This window comes from Nicotiana sylvestris, chromosome 1 (assembly GCF_000393655.2).
Source record: "Nicotiana sylvestris chromosome 1, ASM39365v2, whole genome shotgun sequence".
NCBI lineage: Eukaryota > Viridiplantae > Streptophyta > Magnoliopsida > Solanales > Solanaceae > Nicotiana > Nicotiana sylvestris.
The window spans coordinates 92,481,189-92,502,437 of record NC_091057.1 but is presented as its reverse complement, the minus strand read 5'-3'; the positions used below and the strand labels follow the sequence as shown (position 1 = coordinate 92,502,437).

The 21,249-nt window shown below is 39.5% G+C and overlaps 1 protein-coding gene across 1 annotated transcript; it reads left to right on the top strand.

The window, feature by feature from the left end:
* The first annotated feature begins 258 nt into the window (after window positions 1–258).
* LOC104236311 (uncharacterized) lies at window positions 259–996 on the top strand. The gene has a single exon (XM_009790209.1). It carries the CDS (start codon window positions 259–261, stop codon window positions 994–996), a length of 738 nt encoding a protein of 245 aa, XP_009788511.1.
* Window positions 997–21,249: the final 20,253 nt, after the last annotated feature.

Here is a 21,249-nt window from a genome sequence, read left to right as displayed (position 1 = left end):
AGGGATGAAAAGAAAATCAACTCAACCAAGATAGCTGAAGAATAGAAAATTGGAGAATCTCTACCCGAGGAGAACGTTAGCAGTAAGGAGGTTGATAAGCAGAAGGTGAGCAACGCAGTTGGGGAAAGCAAGCACATGCCATTGTTACCTTTTTCTCAAAAAATGAAGTGGGAAAAATTAGACAAAGGCTTTGGGAAATTCTTGGAGATGCTGAAATAATTGTATGTGAACATCCCGTTCATAGAGGTGATCACACAGATGCCTGCCTATGCAAAATTTTTGAAGGAAATCCTTTCAAGCAAAAAGAAGCTCAAGGAAATAAAAGTGGTCAAACTCAATGCCCACTGTAATGCTATTCTACAGAACAAAATTCCTAAGAAGTGTGGGGATCCTGGCAGTTTCACTATACCTTACTCGTTGGGTAGCAAAAATTTTGACAAAGCCTTGTGCGATTCAGGTGCACCCATTAACTTGATACCGTTATCAATGTTCAAGAAATTAGAAGGAGAGATAGGAGTGATCAAATCTATGCCGATATCCTTGCAACTGGCTGAGCAGACCACAATCATACCAGAGGGCATAATTGAGGACATTCTAGTAAGGGTAGACAAATTTATTTTCCCAATACACTTCATTATGGTAGATATGGAAGTGAATAAAGAGGTACCTATAATCTTGGGAAGACCATTCCTTTACACTGGCGGGTCTATTCTTGATATATATGAGGGAAAACTTATGCTACAAGTGGGAAATGAGAAAGTGGTATTTCAAATGAAGAGAATAATGAAATACCCATGTGATGAGGCATATGGCTATGCTTGTCTCAAACTAGATGTGGTGGGAGTGTTAGCTGAACAACACAAGCTGGATAAACTGGTAGGTGATTCACTAGAAAGATGCATTAGTCACTTAAGCAAAATAGAGGATGAAGATCCAGAGATCAAAAAGGAAGTTGAGGCACTAAAAGATGAGAACCGGGTGGTAGACGAAGAATAATTTGAGAAATAAAAGAGCAAGCAGAAGTTGCAATTGAAAGGTTCTCTCGACATATTCAAAATATGCTTTTTTGGAGACTAACAATTTTCCTATAATTGTTGTTGCTGATTTGACATATGAACAAGAACACATGCTTGTGGAGTTACTATGGAAGCATTAAAATGCAATCGATTGGAGTATAGCCGATATTTAGGGAATCAACCCTGCAATCTGCATGCACAAGATCCTATTAGAAGAAGGGATCAAACCAGTGGTGTAGCCACATTGCAAATTGAACAAAAATCTTGAGAAAGTGGTGCAAAAAGAGATACTCAAATTGCTGGATGCAGGTATAATATATTCCATCTCTGACAGTCAATGGATTAGCCCTGTACAGGTTGTGCCGAAAAATGGGAGCATGACCGTGGTAAAAAATGAGGACAACAAGCTAATTCCTACCAGAACAGTTACTAGGTAGAGGATGTGCTTCTATTACCGGAGATTAAATGATTCAACAAGGAAGGATCACTTCCCTTTTCCTTTTTATTGATCAGATATTGGAGAAGGTGGTGGGGCGCGGGTGTCATTGCTTCTTAGATAGATATTCATGGTACAATCAAATACCTATTTCTCCCGAGGATGTTGAGAAAACTACCTTTACATGCCCATCCGGAATCTTTGCATACTGTAGAATCCCTTTCGGACTATGCAACGCACCAGCTACTTTCCAGAAATGCATGATATCAATATTTTAAGATTTGAACGGGAAGTGTCTAGAGGTGTTCATGCATGACTTTACTCTATTTGGAGATGACTTTGAATATTGATTGAGTAACCTCAAACTTGTTCTGAAACGATGTGAGGACACTCACCTAGTACTCAACTGGGAAAAATGTCACTTCATGGTTGGGGGGGGGCGAGGGGAAGGGATAGTCATGGGCCATAAAGTCACAGCTGAAGGTATTGAAGTCGATAAAGCTAAAGTAGATGTGATAGCCAAGCTCCCACTACCAACCTCAGTGAAGAGCATCAGAAGGTTTTTGGGGCATGCCAGTTTCTATAGAAGGTTCATTAAAAAAAATTCCAGCATCACCAAGCTCGTAACTGCATTACTTTCCAAAGATGTGAAATTTGTATTCGATGTGGAGTGTCTCAGACCATTCTAATTGATCAAGTAAAAGCTAGTGAGTACCCCCATAATGGTGTCTCCTAACCGGAGTGAGCTTTTTGAGATAATGTGCGATGCCAGTGATGTGGCAGTAGGAGCAGTGCTGGGGCAGAGGAGAGATAAACTGTTCTAACCCATTTACTATGCAAGCCGGACCTTGAATGATTCTTAGGTGAACTACGCTACCACGAAGAAGGAGTTCTTTGCAGTAGTCTTTCCTTTTGACAAGTTCATATCTTATTTAGTGGGAAGCAAGGTAATAGTGCATACTGATCACTCAGCACTGAAATATTTGCTGAGTAAGAGAGAGTCCAAATCGCGTTTGATGCGGTGTGTCTTGTTGCTGCAAGAATTTGATCTAGAAATCAAGGATAGGAAAGGCACAGAAAATCAAGTGGCTGACCACCTGTTGCGATTGGAGAAACCACATGTTGAAGCAGTGGACATTCGGAAAGAGTTCCCAGATGAGTAGATTTTTTCCATTGCATTAATATTTGATAGACCACCATAGTTCACCGACATAGCCAACTTCTTGGCTAGTGAGTGGTTGCCACACGACTTGACCTCCGATCAGAAAAAGAAGTTGCAAAGTGAGGTAAAATGTTATTCTTGGAATGACCCTTTTATTGTTTAAGTTGTGTGCAGATGGTTGATTCGAAGATGTGTGCCTGATGGAGAGATGGCAAACATTTTGTCTCACTGCCATGATGGAGCAGTTGGAGGACACTATGGTGGAAATCGTACTGCAACAAAGGTCATGGAAGCTGGTTTCTTTTATCCTACTTTGTACAATGATGCACGAGCTTTTATAGCTACATGTGACAAGTGTCAATGGGAGGTAATATTAGTAAGAGGGAAAAAATGCCTCTCAACTCCATTCTGGTATGTGAAATTTTTGACATTTGGGGCATTGACTTCATTCCAATCATCACATTCTTATGAGTATTTCCTAGTAGCCATTGACTATATCTCTAAGTGGGTCGAAGCAATCCTTACTAGGATTAATGATGCTCAGGTGGTGTATGAGTTCTTATGGAAGAACATCCTTACCCTCTTTGGGATGCCTCACGTGATTATCAGTGACAATGGGTCACACTTTTTGAATAGTGCAGCTTTGTCCAAGTATTGGGTCACACACAATACAAGAACCCCGTACCATGCCCAAACTAGTGGGCAAGTTGAAGTGGCTAAACATGAACTTAAAAGAATTCTTGAAAAGATGGTTAGTGCTTATCGTAAAGATTGGTTTATAAATTTGGAGGAAGCTCTATGGGCGTAAAGGACTGCATTCAAAATAACCATAAGGTGTTCACCGTTCAAACTAGTGATGGAAAATCGTGTCACTTACCTGTTGAGATAGAATATAAAGCATATTGGGCAATTAAGATGCTTAATCTTGATCTTAGTCTTGCCGATGAACACAGGTTGGCGCAGATGAATGCATTGGAGGAGTTTAGACTGGACGCGTATGAAAATGCACAGATTTTCAAGGAAAAGACTAAAATGTGGCATGATCGCCTAATTAAGCGAAAGGAGTTTCATGAAGGGGACAAAGTCTTACTATACAATAGTAGACTCAGATTGTTCCCCAGAAAAGTAAAGTCTAGATGGACGAGACTGTATGTGGTAAAACATGTATCACCATATGGAGCAATTGAGATTCAAAACCAGGACGAAATAGAAAGTTTCAAAGTGAATGGGCACAGGCTAAATCATATCTTATTGGAGAATTTGCTCAGCAATCCTCGAGCATCAAAATTAGTTGAGGATGCCCAGTTGAGTCAAGCTAACGACTATTACTCAGAACTACTTCTAACTCTTCTATTAGTAAGATTTTTCACTTTGTTTATAGCAAAATAGATAGAAATTATAGTATATTATGATGTGGTAGGTGATCTCGCTCAAGATCACACCTCAATTCAAGGTTATGAAATAGTCGATTGTAATAGTAATACCCAATAAGGAGTCGGGGTCGAATTCCACAAGGAGCTATACGTGGGATGTAGGAGTATAGATTGCAATGTATGAGTATGAACTATCTCAAGTTACACTTTCACAAATTGGTGTTTGTTCTATGTCTATTCTAATATAAGATTACAAGATTAAGAAATGAAACTAAGAAATTGTTTTTTGTTGTTGTTTTTCAAATGATATAAAAAGCCTAGGGATATGACCTTTACCTAGGTGTTTGCCTAACGGAGTTGTAGATTTTAAAGCTTGTTTTATTGGTCGGGGTGTATTATAGCTATCAACACTTGAGTACCCCACTCAACACCTCTTGGTCAGAAAGTAATTTTGCCCAATTTTGCTTTCTCATGTCCAAATGTGTATTGAACAAAGTGGATGATACAAAACTCAAATCGGATCTTACTATCTCTAGGTCCAACCATTTAATCGGGACTATCAATCTCTTGATTTACCCAATTTCTTATTAGTTTTCCTAGACTAAGTCTCTCTTTCTCAAGTAGAGACCAAATCAAATAGTCATGAACTAATATTTGCAACAATTAGTTCTACAATTAAAAGCAAGAATAAGGCCAAACAATAAACACCCAACCATAAACAAGCAATAAATCAAACACCCATTAAGATTACACTCTAGGGTGAAAATCTATCTACTCATGCTTAAGATAGAAGAAATAGAAGAAGAAATGATAATTAAACCCATATTTATAAATTAAAAGGATGAAATCAATATTCAAAAAGCTCAAAATAACAAAAACTACTAAAAAGGGTAAAGAAAACCGTCTAGTGTAGCTGCTGATGTCAAAACTTGACCTAAAAAAGTAAAACTCTTCTATTTATACAGGGCTGGAATTTTCGAACAAAAATGCCCTTTTAGAGGTTCTGCGGCCGCACAATTGCATGTGCGGTCCGCACTTTGCTTCAGCCTAACAGGATTGGAAACGCGGCCGCATAATTATGAACTGCGGTCACACATCTCTCTTTCTGCGGCCTGCCATATTTCTGAGTGTGGCCGCACGTTGCTCTTATGCGGACCGCACAAATATAACTGCAGCCGTGAAACTGATCGTCTGCTGCCGCACAATAATTGTGCGGTCCACACTTCTGTAGAACTTCAGAGGCAGGTTCTATGAACTTTTGCTCTTGCCCAGTTTCTGTGGCCGCACATGTCATGTGCAGACCGCATTTTGCACAGGTCTCTTATATGAGTTTCTTCACAATCTGCGGTCCACAATTCTGAGCTTCTGTGCCTGTTTTTGTCCTTGATTTCATACCACTCCTTCTTGAGTTGGATTTCATCTCGGGGGATCATTTTTCAAATTTATCAACTCCCCCAAAATTAAGCTTTTGCTTGTCCTCAGTCAAATAAGGTAATTCTCACCTCCACAAGTTAAGAGCTATTTTAGCTAATCAAAGATGTATCAATCACACATCAATTGGGACCAACAATTACCCACAACACTTATGAATTATCAACAAGGCAACGAGTTGAACTTTTAAGCACAAATAGTTCTAATGTGACAATTGAGCATCAAGAGTTAACTTTATTTATCAAGGAAGCTCGCTCTTTCATGTCGGTCATTGTGGATCCCAAACTACTCCTCCTCTACTCTCCGTTAGCATATCTCAATTAAGAATGTAGCAAGAAATTCAAAGATTTGTGAAAGGTTCTCTCGTCTCTCTCAAAAGAATGTCACAAGTACGACTATATGTACCATATGCTTGCCCCTCATGTAGATCACCACTAATGTAAGCTCACTCGTCTTGAAATCACATAGGGCTTTTTTGGAATGCAGTGAAGGCTTTTGGACTAATGTTGGATATGTTATGATAGAACAGGTTCATCTTTCCTTAAACACTCCATTTTCTCTTATCGACTCATGTTTTGCCAACTCTTTGAGGCATTTTCTTTTCCTTAGGGGAACTAGAGAGACTTAACATCACTCTTTTTTGGTCATGATAACCATTTTCTCTTTCTTTGCTTTCTCCATGCTTTGCATCATTACTTTTCTTTGAATCCCTTCAACTCTTCAACTTATTCACTTTCTTTTTGCATTTTCTTTTTTGTTCTTTCTTTCTTTTTCTTGCCTTTCCTTCTCTTCATTTCTTTTCTTTTTTTGTGCCTGTTGATACCCAATTTTTCCCTAAGTATTTTTTACACTCAAAATACTTTCAAAATAACATATATGTGCATACATAAGCATGCCCAAGTATTTTGATATTTTTCCCAAATTTTAAGGATTTTTCAAAATCAATTTATTGTCTATTTTAGCAGTGCAAAATCCAATAATTATTTCCAAAATTATCATTTTGGTGAATAATTTATTTATTTATCATATTTATACCAAAATATAATTAAGGTGATTTTTGCATATTTTTACAAATTTATTTGGTATTTTTAAAGCTAATTTGCATATAATTGCAATTATAGCTCATGTTTCGATTAATAGTATTTTTATAATTGCAAAATCAGTTCTAGTATTTTTGTATTACTAATGGTTTCAGTACTTTTAATTTTCTTTTAAAATCATTTCCATTATTTTTATAAAATTAAGAGGGAGAAATTGGCTATTTAATACATAACCTATTATTATTGCAATTTTAGCCCCAATTGTAACCCACCCCATCAGATTTTTAATTAACCCAATACTCAATCCAAATCCGCCCAGCCCAATCTCCGAATAACTCGGCCCAGCTTCGATTTAATCTGAGCCATTGATCAAATGAGATCAACGGCCCAGATTTCGTTTCCTTAATTAAATTCTAACTACCCCCTGACCCCTCATTTCATCAAGATCGGTCTATCTCTCTACTTGGTCTCTTCCTCTCCTCCTTCTCTCTACAACCTTCTGGTTCTTCTCCGATGGCCTTCACCATCTATCCGGCCACCTCCAGCCTCACCTCTTTCGACCACTAGCCGCCGTGAAACCTTATCTCGCTGATTCCCTCTATCTTGGAGACCCCAGGAGCCTCCACCATACGATATGGTCACTGAAAGCTTTGCCTGGTTTGTCTTCGGCCTTTCTCGGATGGGTTTTGATCCGATGGTGCTATGAACACCATTATTGTTGAGTTTCACAGCCAGGTTTCTCCTACTTCTCACTGGTTTCTTATGAAACCCTAATCTCTACCCAGACCTCTTAAATCTTTGTATTTTGTAAACGATTTTAACTCACACCTTTATGTTTTACACTACTCTCTACTTGATCTTTACGATTGCTCAAGTTTTAAACATTTTGTTCCCTTTTTTTTCAAACTAGGGTTTCTGAACCCCTTTTCGAAATCACTTTATCTTCTGATTTTGAGTACTATATGTTTGTGTTTATTTTATTTGCTTGTTTGTGTGATCTACTGGGTTATTCTCCGAGTTCTATGCTTTAATTTTGTTGTTAGGGTTCCAACCTTCTACTGTTTCTGTGATTTCTTGCTTAGGGTTCTCTGATTTTCGTGCCTATTGTGTTTAATAAGTCTAATTATTCATTGTTTAACAAATATTATGCTGATTCTGTGCATCTCTTCGAATCCCTAATTTTGTATATGTTTTCCTTAGAAGTTTTTCACTGATTTTGAATCACTTCTTTATTTGTGAGATGCTTTCCTTACGTAGAACTAATTCCTTGTGATTTTAGTCTCATCCGTGATTCTTTGACTAATTTTTCAGAGTTAATTTATATTTTTACCATATTTATGCGCATAAACATACTTTCAAATATTCAGTATATATTTTCCTTACTTGAAATATTACGTATTTGGCCCTTATTACATGTTACATGCTTTACTACTCCTATTATGGTAGATTCAGTAGTCTAAGGGATTCTTTCCTTATCTGATATAACTTGTACCCATTCGAATCATGACTCCCTAATTAAAAGGAGTTTGGTCCTGTGATTGATTCCAATTGGTATTGCTTCTATAATTGTGTACTTGCTACCCTATTCTTTACTTGTTTTAAAAAATATAAATACTCTACCCCCTGTTTAGCATAACAGACGAACAACCACACTGTTCTGAACTCTCTCTTACACACACAATCATACTCACTGTTCTTTCTTACAGTCCTACACATTCTCACTCGCTTCTCTTATTGACTACTGGTTACCTAGTCGGCTAAAAGCCAAGACTGAGTAACTTGTTACTCTACTATTTTATTGCTCTATACATTGCTTCTCTCTTGGTCTGCACACTACTGCTCTACTTCCCTGCACACTACTGCTCTATTATCCCACTCTTGACTGGTATGTCTGCTATTTGATTTACAGCTTCCAAAACAACATGTTTTTATGCATATTTCACTTTCTCTTATTTCTTTTATGCTTCTACTTATGGTTCTGCTGTTTTCATTGCAATTAGTGTGCCTTTTTGCTAGTTCATTGATATGATTACCCTTCCTTTAATTCAGCATGTCTACTGCTTCCCTTACTTGTTTAATACAGTTCTTCCTTACCCCTAACCCCAGTACATTATTAGCATATATTCACGACCCTTCCTAGCTACTAAATAATCCTGAACCTATTCCATGAGCACTTTGGGATGAAATGTGTTATGACTATTTAAGTTCCGAAATGTTTTCTTTGATGTCTACGTATGTGCAACTATGCTCTTACATGTGAACTACTTGTCCCCATTTCCCCTTTCCTCTGTTTGTGTTTGCTTCCCTGAACTATGTGTGATATTTTAGTTCTGAGATTGTCCTACTCACCTTCTTACAAAACTGTCACATTCTTCTATTGTTTTTCTTTCAAGAACTGATTCTATGTGGATCCCTTTTAAACTATTTTTTTTCTCAACTCAATTTCCTTAAAACTATATCACGCACTCTCACTACTCTTAGAGATTAGGTTCTACCCCCCTTCGTGTAAGCATTGCATTGGGTACCTCTGAGTACTCACTGAACTTTGATGCACAAGGCTGGTAATTCCACACTGCACTTGTTCAACATTTTTTGGTAAATGTTTGGGTGCTGGTATTTGCCAGGGACTCAATGGGGCCTTAGGGAGCTTTGCTGCACCCAGACCATGACAAAGGCTGTGAAACTCGAAAGGAGTGAGGTTGGAAGATTGGGCCTGGCTGAAGGCTCCCTATAGAATAACTTCTTATTTTTTATTCTTTATTACTGTAATTCGGCTATATTTGGTTTGTAATAATTTGTAAACGAATGATTGGGGTCGAATAGTGAATATGGGAGGGGTTATGCATGCTTAGTTCAAGTAATGGGTAAAAAACATGCTTATAGGACTTTATTTACCTACTTGCGCAATATATATCATGTATAGGACATGCATCTCACATATTAGTAATCCTGCTTTAGGCTCTTTACTTTCAGTCTGTTATTATACTCATTTCGTAATCACGATTAGTTAATAACCAACAAGTAACTGTTATAAAATTACTATTGCATTCTCATTAGCATTTAGAGACCATGTTTTAGGAGCTTCTATGTGCATTAAACATCCTGTTACTTAGGGTTTTTATTTTTTTCTGAGTTGCAATTGTTGAACGCCTCACCAGTATGTTTAATCTAATAATACAAGTTTGGTTAACCGCATCCTTTTAAAACTGGAATTAATATGCATGTTCACCCCCTTTAAGGTAATTAGGCAATGCATACGATGCCTAGACAAACTTTAGGCCTAATAAGAATTGATTAATCATGTTTTACCTGTTTAAGACCAATCAGCCTCTTATAATTTTGAACTCTGCTGCTCCCATTCTTGCTGAAGTTCACTCTGTTTTTTTAAAAAAAACTCCCGCTCTATCTGGAAACAAAATCTTGAAATTGTGCATCTATTTACTCTCACTGATTTTCTGATTCTTGTTCTATTATGTTTTCAAACTACTGGGTTACCATTCTCTGCCCAGAATCGTGCTATTTTAAATACTTGTCCCGCACCTCGTTAAGCTACTGTCACTACTTGATTTTCAAAAACCATGCTTTAACGATTTTTTTTATCTGTCGCTAAACTCAATTGCTGTTATCTATTCATGTTTTCTGAAAACTCCTATCTTTGAGACCTTAAATGTGTTTGAGACGTGCTGATTATATGTTTACTTGTGGAGGGATCTGTGAGCTTTTTATTTGCATTTGTGTTCCCTTTATGTGTAGTCCTACTTGTTATGTATGTCGCTTAGCATTTTGTCCTTTAAACCTAAGGGTTCAGCCTAGTCCTTACCTTGTAGGAATAGTGGTCCTAAATACCCTCTAGGATTTATAGGATTGGATGGGTAATAACATGCAATAAGTAACGATACCATTCCGCGCTTTAATACCTTAATGGGGTGAGATGAGTAGAATATGGATATGATGACCGGTGCGCTAATATCACGTGCGACCCCTCTTCTGAGGAGTGATTGTTGGATATTGCATTGAAGTGATCCATATTAATCATAAACCTAGGACCCCCTTCCCTTTATTTGCTTTCATCTCTTCTTGTAAAATTATTCAAATCCTTTTTCATAAATTTCTGCCCTCTCTACTTGCCTTCAAAAGTTTTCAACCTAATTGCAATGTTATATGCAAGTCCTTATTTGAGCCTTGATTGTTTACTTGTAAAGTCACAATTATAACATGGACGGGACCACACTAGTGGATCTTGAGGGGTGCCTAACATCTTCTCCTCGAGATAATTTCTATCCCTAACCCTAATCTCTGGTTTCTTCATCTTAAACTCTTCTAAAAAGTGTCCTAATGCACTATAATCATTAGGTGGCGACTCTTCAACTTCTAAACCCAATTCTCGAAAGGGAATAGAGTTGTCCTCCCAATGTCGTATACCCGATTTCTGACCCCACGGTTAGAGAAAAAGGGGGCGTCGACAGCATGGCGATCTGCTGGGGATTCTTTAGGCTTTTACCATTGCATGTTGCTTGTGACTTTACTGTCTCATTAATTGCTTTATTTACTATCTTTTATTCTTTCACTACGAAACTGACTTGACTCTTCATGTCTTTTCTTTCCTTTAACTGCTTTCCTTTACTGCTTTATTTCAATACTGTTGTAATTACTGCAATTATTGTAATCATTTATCTTATGAACGTGGAAATACATGTCAATTTGTTTCATTCTTGTAAACTGCATCTTCAACATCATATTCCACTCGTGCCAAACAAATACCATAGCAACGCTTATAATGAGTGGTTGCGCTCTTCCAATATTATCACCCTTTAAATTCGGCAAAGGCGTATTTGCGGTAAAACCAGTCGATAAGTGGTGCAGTCGACGGTTACGTGCCTTTCCCTCTTGAGTTGTCCGCTCAAGGGTACCTGTCTAATACCCCGATAGAAACCTTACTCTGTTTAACTGTGCATGCATCATGGTCAAACCTAGCCGAGTCAGTTATGTTGTCCACATAATGACTCATTAATATAGCCCTGTCCGAAGTCCACTGGGTTTCCTTGAAACCCAAACGGACGCCACCATATTCTGTACATTTATTTGGAGAACTTAATGCTTTTTATGCTGATTATTGGTATTAAATAGTCGAGTCCGGTGGGGGTGAGGTATTAACCCTTTTTGTTTTGCAGAAAATGAATGACAAAGTTCCTGACTTCGGTATGGTAAACATACCTTCACTCTTGCAGACTTGGTGGAGAAACCTCCCATCGAGCAACCAAATCAATGAATGGAAAGAGAGAGTCACCAAGGTTAGTGAGAAGCTAGAATACCTGGAGTACAGCTTGCTGGAATTGGAAGGGAAAGTGAGGAAAAGAGTCATCGACTGTCAAAATGCCGAGGAAGGCAAAAGAGAACGTCTAGCGATAGCATTTTTACTGGAAAATCTGCGTGAGCTGGAGGACTTGATCAACGAGAACATGCTACCTGAAGAAGGCCCTTCTGGGAACAAGTAGTTAGGAGTCTTCCTTTTCGCTTTTAATGTAATAAGGCCAATGGCCACTAGTGACATTTTACTTTCTGTTATTTAGTATCGTTTTGGATTCGTCTTATTTTTATCAATAAAATGAGGCATTTAGCATTATAAGTTCTCCAAATTAATTTGTCGCTAGGCCTACCTCAGGCACAACGAAGCACCCAAATTAGGACGCGATTTATATTCTTGCACAATGTGTTTAAATACTGCAACATTTTTCCTCATAATCTGCACTAACTTGTTACCTTGTTTTTTGTTTTTTTTTTATTTTTTATTCCCCTCCCCAAAGGTTAGTTCGTGCATTCTGGCACTATCCATTGGAGCATCCGATACCTCACCTGGAGCAGATTTTCCAGCCGGCAGATACTATATATGGGTCGGAGGAAGATAAAACATTGGCAGCCGTGAAGAATCTATTCTTGGATGATGATGATATGGATTGCTGTGTTATTTTCAAGGAGGAAAGGGAGGAAGGCCCTTCTATACAAGTTGTGAACCGAGGAGAGCGCCTCAGCAATTGGTCAATCAGAACCACCAGGGCCCGGAAAGCTTCGGAGTAGCAAGGCTAAACAAAAGCACCATGCATCACGTTTGTACCTTTTACTAGCTGATTTTATTTCTGCATTGTCTTTTAATTTTGAAAAGAGCTCTAATATTCAAAACAATTATGAATTCAATCGAAGCATTTCAGTTTATTATATATCTCTCTCTTATTATTTTTTCTATCATTCACTTTATTTTACACAACATTACTATTACTTGCCTTGACGATGAACCAACGATTGTGACTTGCAACTGTCACACCTCCTTTTTCCGCGCCCGCGGGGGCACAGGGGAGTTTTTTCCAATTAAAGGACAATCGAAACGGGATTTATTTATTTATTTCAGAGTCACCACTTGGGAGATTTAGGGTGTCCCAAGTCACCAATTTTAATCCCGAAGCGAGGAAAATGATGACTCCATATTACAGTCTGCGTACCAGAAATCTGGATAAGGAATTCTGTTAACCCGGGAGAAGGTGTTAGGCATTCCCGAGTTCTGTGGTTCTAGCACGGTCGCTCAACTGTTATATTCGGCTTGATTATCTGATTTTATACAAGTCTGAACTTATGTGCAAAATTTAACTTTTAACCGCTTTTATCATTTACTGTTTTTATCAAGAATTGCAACGTTGTGAAAATGTATCTCGAACCGCGTTACAATCAATGTACCCGCGGTCGTCGACACACTTTGACTCCGTTGAGATTTGGATTTGGGTCACATCAATGTGCACCCGAGTTTAAGGAAATTAAATTGTTAAAGGCGCGCCTAAAGCGACTAGCGTATTTATTTTGGGTAGGACCGTGGAATTTTACTAAATGGTCCATCCCGAAGTCTAAATAATTTTTAAAGCAAATATTTACTGAGGGCCCCGCAATTGTATTTTATTTGGCGAGGCTCATCTCATTCTTATTTTTTTCAAAAATGAATTTGCAACGTCATGGACACGCATCTCGAACCACATCACAATCAATGTACCCGTGATTAGAAACACATTTCGAATCCGTCGAGATTTGGATTTGGGTCACATAAATGTGCACCCGAGTTTAGGAAGGTAAGGTTTATTAAAGCGTGTCCTAAAGAGACTAACGTGTTGTTATTTTAGGAGGGTTGTGAGATTTGCTAAACAACCCGTCCTGGAAACTAAATGCTTCAATAATTTACATTTAACAAGGGCCCCGCATCTGCGTGTTTTGTTTATTTTCATCGAGGCTCATCTCGTTCTTATTTTAAAAGGATATCCTATAGCAACTACGTTTCTTGTCGTGTTCGTCTCTATCAATTGAAAACGGTGGATAGTCCTAATTAATTACATGCTTGCAAGTTGTTTGTAATGGAATTCGGAAATGCTTAACAACAAGTCGGGACCGAAGCTGCGTGCACAGTCGGCCAAACAAATAATCCTGGGCCCAAATCCAGCCCACGCGCGGTTGGCCAGACCTGGGCCACTGCTCGCTCGATGCGGGCCTGCCTGATCTGTCCTCGACCTGGGCTCGACCCTTGTGAGGTTGAGGAGTGCAGGCTTGCGCCGTTTATTTTAAGGCAATGGTTTGCCAATTATAGGGGGACAATTTATCAAAAGGACACAAAATTAACTAACATGGATAGTTCTATGTATTTAAAGACATGCTAACCTTATAAAACCTAAGATACAACCTACTGCATTGGGGACCCTTTTATCTATCAGCCTACATATACAAACTAACATTCAATCACCATATATTGATATCTACTGGGCACACAGGCTACCTTCAGTATCTAAACAAGAATGTAAACTATTATACATTAAATGAGGTTCAATATAACAGTCTATGTACGAACCACAAATGTTTTCCAGAACAAAGAAAACCAGCAAATAGTCGAGCACCAAATGAGCAATCCCAGGAAAGAGTGATGAAACAACAGCAATACCAGAGTATTCAATGCAACAACACCAACAGTTCAGCAATCACAAGCAGCTCAGTCAATGCAAACCACAGAACTTGTCCGAGACAGCTTGACCAATATGAACTCTTATACAACTTTTCAGACAGTGTTTGGTTACAGTGTTTACTGGAAATTAACTTATGTTTTCAGTCTTTTTCTTTAAACTCACAAGACCTCTCCTCAGACTAAAAATTTTCCAGCCTTTTGTTTTCTCTTTTTCTGAAGACTAAAAGTTCAGCCCTGTTTAAGTTCTCAAATGGCTTATTTATAAGCCAAAAACCAGTGCAGTTAAGCTGCCTTTTTTGCTGCAACTTGCAGCCTGCCCATACTCTTTAAAGCCCATGCCTAAGCATCTTTTGGTGTCAGCCCCCTTTATTCCCACGCCTGGTTTTGTTTAATCAGGAGTTATGGGCATCATTTTTTATTCAATTTAAGTCCCATACTCTTATGTCTTGTTCCCCATTGGCATTAATTTAATCCCAAATTAGTACCCTACTTGTCAGCTCATTTAAACTAATCATTTTTGTTCTTTGCAAACCCCAGACTACCCCTGTTAAACCCTGGTTATCACTGTCTTGACCCTTTGCAGCATCAGGGCATTTTTGAACTGATGAAAGTTCAAATTCAGGACTGCCTAGACTGAACCTTTCAGTCATTTTTCAATGCAAACAAACTATTTCAAACAATGCTGGGGCCTTCAATCAGTGGCAAAGTATCAATTAGTCATGCGACATTATTAGCTCGTTTGATTCATTAGTTATAGAAACTAATCAACGACATTTATCGAGTCGACTATACTAATTATAGCAGGTAATAATCAGTCGCTCACATAAACAATATGTTCAGGGACCTAAAGGGCATCAGACAATTTTGTGTTCAATTACTGGGAACCTATATAAGTTTATTCATTTGACGACTAATCTAATCGAACATGTTCATCACAGAATACATTCAAATCATACACAGAAAACAATTGACCAAATAAAAGGTCTTTACAGAGATGAAAGAAATCCAAAAAAAAATAACAAAATAACAACCAAACACAAAGAGATATGCTGACAACTTATTTAGAAATAAAACAAAAGAAAGGAAAACTTACCAAAATGTTTAAATCAAACAGACCCAAATCTGATTCAACTTCGAATTTTTGAGGCCGAACAAACTTTAATCAGGGTGTTCTCACATGAGAACACCTTGATTAAGGTCTATTAGACCTCAAACCCATGTCAAAACTGGCCGGGTTCCCCAGGTGCATGTGTTTCAAGTTCTGGATTTCCAGATCTGGATTTTTAGGAGTTGTGGGTAGATTCGGACCAAACCAAGCTTGGTTTGGTCACGAGGAAGGTCAGGGGAGTGTCTGGTATGAAGATGGGATGGTTTGGCATAGATCCGGGTTCGACTCAAATCTTCAAATGAAGATTCGAGACGAACGAAAGTGATTCGAGGCTCGTGGTTAGTGGATTCGTGTTCAGGACAGTGAGGTGGTCCTAGGGTGTTCAGGAGGCGGTCATCGGCGTTCATGCCGCCGGCTTTAGTGAAAGGGAAGCTAGGGCGGCTGCTAGGGTTTGGGGGGGGGGCTTCAGTGTTTGGATGAAGACGATGAGTGGGGGGGGGTTAGAATAGGGGGCGTGGGGTGTGATAGGAGGCTTATATACGGGGAGGCTGATTCAATCCTGGCCGTTGGATTGATTAAAATTGATGGCCAGGATTGGGGAGGCTAGACCATACGGTGCCGTTTGGTTAATCAAGGGGTCGGTCAAAAACGGGAATGGGTCGGGTCATGAGGGCTAATAAGGGCCATCGGATCAATGGAAATGAACGGCCCAGATTAACCGTCCCTGAAACGACGTCGTTTCAGGAGGTGCCTGGGCAGGCCTGGTCTGGACCGGACTTGTGCTGGTTTGGGCCCATTTTTTTTGTTTTATTTCCTGGGCCTAACCCGTTTTTCAATCCCTCTTTTTGTTTTCTATTTTATTTTTTCTTTTAAAACAAAAAATGAAATAACAAACAATAAAATAATGAAATTAAAACCAACAACAATGCAACATTTTAACACAATTATCACAAAAATATTTCGGTAAGTTAACTAAAAGCCTAGAACGAATGATGCACATATATTTTTTGAATTTTCTTTTACTGACCGAATTACGGTTTAATCACCCTGACATGCATATTTTGTATTTTGTTTGTTAATGATTAAATGCAAAATGGACAGATCCACAAATGACTAACAACACATGTCACGAAAAACTCGAACAATTGTACAGCGAAATCATTTGTCACTATTTTTATTTTCTTTTGGAGCGATTGCTCGTAAAGCAAAAATCACGTGCTTACAGCTGCCCCTCTTTGCACGAAGACACGAAGGGTTTTCGCGCAAAGATAAGCGAGCGATTTTTGCCCGTCCGAATACTCCGTGTGAAGCATTTTTGAAAAAGATTTGACCGAACCTTTGCTTCAGAGGGTTCCTACATATCCTGGGCTGAAAACAGGAATCAGGTCAATGTAGTTCGGGAAATTTGGTAGCTGGGACTACCGTGTGACTGTAGTGCTTGTTGTTGTTGTTGTGCGCTGTTGTATGCTGATGTAGGATGCTACTGCTCAACCGATCTCCCTATTACATTGCTCAAAGGAAAACAAGAAGCTAAGCTAAACTGAGGATCCTGAAATCTCATCCATCTTCAACTTGTTCTTGTTGCCTTGCTTTCTTGTCGGCTACCACTTTCCTCCGATGCCTTTATCTTGTGACTTTGGGAGATGATGCTGGTCCTTTGCTGACGTTTGAATGCCAGTTTCATCACTTTGCTTGATCCGCTGGGGACACGACTTTCTTCTTTAAATTTTCCAATGGTTTCTTCAGTGGTATGTTTCTTCATCAGCATCGTCATACTGGGCATGCTACAACGCTCCCAAACTGCTTCTTTTGAGATGCGTTCCTTTTTCCTTTTGAATTGCGCGCTTGCCTCTGCAGTTGTCTGCTTCTTGGTGCTGGGGATTTTATGGTTTCCTGCTTGGGGATCTTTGTTGTAACCTTCCGTCTTCAGGTGGGGCTACTGATTCCAAACTCTAGAGCTAAAAGTATTCCCGCGTTATACTGGTGGGCGACCTAGAACTTAAATGTATTCCCGCATTATACTGGTGGGCGACCTAGAACTTAAATGTATTCCCGCATTATACTGGTGGGCGACCTAGAACTTAAAAATGTTCCCGCATTATACTGGTGGGCGACCTAGAACTTAAATGTATTCCCGCATTATACTGGTGGGCGACCTAGAACTTAAATGTATTCCCGCATTATACTGGTGGGCGACCTAGAATTTAAAAGTATTCCCGCATTATACTGGTGGGCGACCTAGAACTTAAATGTATTCCCGCATTATACTGGTGGGCGACCTAGAACTTAAAAGTATTCCCGCATTATACTGGTGGGCGACCTAGAACTTAAAAATGTTCCCGCATTATACTGGTGGGCGACCTAGAACTTAAATGTATTCCCGCATTATACTGGTGGGCGACCTAGAACTTAAATGTATTCCCGCATTATACTGGTGGGCGACCTAGAACTTAAATGTATTCCCGCATTATACTGGTGGGCGACCTAGAACTTAAAAATGTTCCCGCATTATACTGGTGGGCGACCTAGAACTTAAATGTATTCCCGCATTATACTGGTGGGCGACCTAGAACTTAAATGTATTCCCGCATTATACTGGTGGGCGACCTAGAACTTAAAAGTATTCCCGCATTATACTGGTGGGCGACCTAGAACTTAAATGTATTCCCGCATTATACTGGTGGGCGACCTAGAACTTAAAATTATTCCCGCATTATACTGGTGGGCGACCTAGAACTTAAAAGTATTCCCGCATTATACTGGTGGGCGACCTAGAACTTAAAAGTATTCCCGCATTATACTGGTGGGCGACCTAGAACTTAAAAGTATTCCCGCATTATACTGGTGGGCGACCTAGAACTTAAATGTATTCCCGCATTATACTGGTGGGCGACCTAGAACTTAAATGTATTCCCGCATTATACTGGTGGGCGACCTAGAACTTAAAAGTATTCCCGCATTATACTGGTGGGCGACCTAGAACTTAAATGTATTCCCGCATTATACTGGTGGGCGACCTAGAACTTAAATGTATTCCCGCATTATACTGGTGGGCGACCTAGAACTTAAAAGTATTCCCGCATTATACTGGTGGGCGACCTAGAACTTAAATGTATTCCCGCATTATACTGGTGGGCGACCTAGAACTTAAATGTATTCCCGCATTATACTGGTGGGCGACCTAGAACTTAAATGTATTCCCGCATTATACTGGTGGGCGACCTAGAACTTAAAAGTATTGAAATTGTTTCCCCGTTCTTCCGAGAAAATTTTCGACAATCGGCAGAAAATTTTCTGCCCCGGTTTTTGGTGACTTCCATGGCGGTGCATCTTGCTGCCATCATCAATCCTTTGTTTTCCTGCAGCAGACAAAAGGATTTAATCAGTTTTAATCGTGGTGGTAGAGGGTGCCTTTCTGGCGAGCAATTTTTCTCTCTTCCCCTTTTCTTGCTCTTTGTCCCCATAATTGGTTGGCGGGCAAAGTTGCCTGTTGGGGGTCTCTAGCCTGCTGGGGATTGGTTTTCAATTTATCCCCTTTTCTGCTTTCTTTTAAAACACATGATGTGGGAGTCTGCTTCTAACTCCCGAAACCACTCCCTTTTGGAGCTTACTTCTTTCAACATTTCCGAGCACAATCCCTGCATTGCCTGGGACCGGCCTTTAAGACTGTTTGTATTATCCTGCATTGGATGAATTCCCCTTTGGTTTCTGGTAGTAAGCTTTGAAAAATCCTTTCAAGACACATTTTAGGAAAAGAAATAAAGATATGGAAAAAAGAAAAACTTTCTGAACCAATATTTTGTGGGAGGAGACAATCCAAAGAACTTATCTGGAGGACACAACTGGTCCCCGTGATCCATGACGTGCACCATAGATTCCCGACCCAGTCTATTTGTATCAATCGATTTGTCCGACGGTCTGACTTGCTGGGGATGATAAATGGATGTTCATCTTGTTGCGAATGTGGTAGCTTTTGCTGCTCTATCTTGTCGCCTCATAGTGCCCTTCGAGGGGTTTTCACTAATGAGACTCTCTCTTTTCTCTCATCTCCCGGCGCCTTATGGTGCCTGTGAGGGTTTTCACCAATAAGACTCTCTCATTTCATATCCCTCATCTTACATCGCCTCTCGGTGCCTGCGAAGGTTTTCACCGATGAGACTCTCTCATTTTATTTCTTTCGAGGAATCGGGGCGTTGTAGATACGACCCTCTCTTCTGGAGACTCCTTTGGCTATCAATTCATTCCCAGTCTTACGATCCTCTTCTTTGCTGGGGATTGGTGTATTATTCTCGGTCTTATTTACCTGACTCGACATATTTTGAACATTGATCGGGAGGTCTTTTGGACGTTGAATGTTGGTTCTGGTGTGGAGTTAAAGAAAGGCTATGAAAAAAATGAAAATAATTTGATGGGTGATGTGCTACATCTTTTGGAATCAAACCTTTGTTGGAATTTTAAAACATAATTTCTGCCCCAGGTTTCTTGCTTGGGGAATTTATTTTTTATACTTATGTTGCGCTATGTGCGTTACGCACGCTTTACGCACCCTATGTACATTATGCATCCTATATTCACTATGATGCATACTATGTACATTATGCATCCTATATTCACTATGATGCATACTATGACCGAGCCGTGAGGCGCCTACGTATCCTCTTTGAGGAATCAGGTCAAACGTAGTTCCCACGGTTTTGTATTTGTGATTTTATCTTCTTCTCTTCTTTCTTTTTCTTCTTCTCATTTTTTCCATGTCTTTTTCTTTTCTTTTTCTTTTTCTTTTCCTTTCTCTTTTCATATCTTTCTCATTAGTGATTCCAAAAGAGGGGTATTGAAAGAATTTGCTTAAGGCTCAAAGGGGGGAAGCAAGGGTTAAACAGTGTTTGGGTAGAAGAAAGAATTGCCTCCGTCATCTCATTATCCAATAAATGCCAAATACAAACAAACAAACCGAATAATTGCCATACTTAAAGAAATTACGCATAATATCTCTTGACTGCATCTGAATTGATAGCCATGTCGACACATCTACCTTCGACATCTGTCAAACACAAAGCACCGTTGGACAATATTCTGGTCACGATATAAGGCCCTTGCCAATTTGGGGCGAATTTGCCTTTTGCCTCGACCTGATGTGGGAGGATCTTCTTTAATACCTGCTGCCCTACTTCAAACTTCCTGGGGCGCACCTTTTTATTATACGCTCTTGCCATTCTCTTCTGGTACAGCTGACCATGGCACACTGCTGCCAATCTTTTCTCATCTATCAGGCTCAACTGTTCCAAGCGAGCTTTGATCCATTCATCATCATCAATTCCGGCTTCAGCGACAATTCGGAGGGACGGAATTTCGACCTCCGCTGGTATCACGGCCTCAGTTCCATACACCAACAAATAAGGAGTTGTGCCTATGGAAGTCCGGATGGTAGTGCGGTAACCCAACAAAGCAAAGGGTAATTTCTCGTGCCATTGTCTGGACCCTTCCACCATTTTTCGCAGTATCTTCTTGATATTCTTATTGGCTGCTTCGACCGCTCCATTCGCCTTGGGACGATATGGGGTGGAATTGCGGTGTGTAATCTTAAATTGTTGGCATACCTCTCTCATCAAGCTGCTATTAAGATTTCGCACCGTTATCCGTGATGATCACTTTTGGGATCCCAAATCTACAGATGATATGGGAGTGAACAAAGTCCA

Coding starts and splice junctions, on each gene's coding strand:
- LOC104236311 (XM_009790209.1), top strand. CDS start 259: ATGCCTGCCTATGCAAAATTTTTGAAGGAAATCCTTTCAAGCAAAAAG.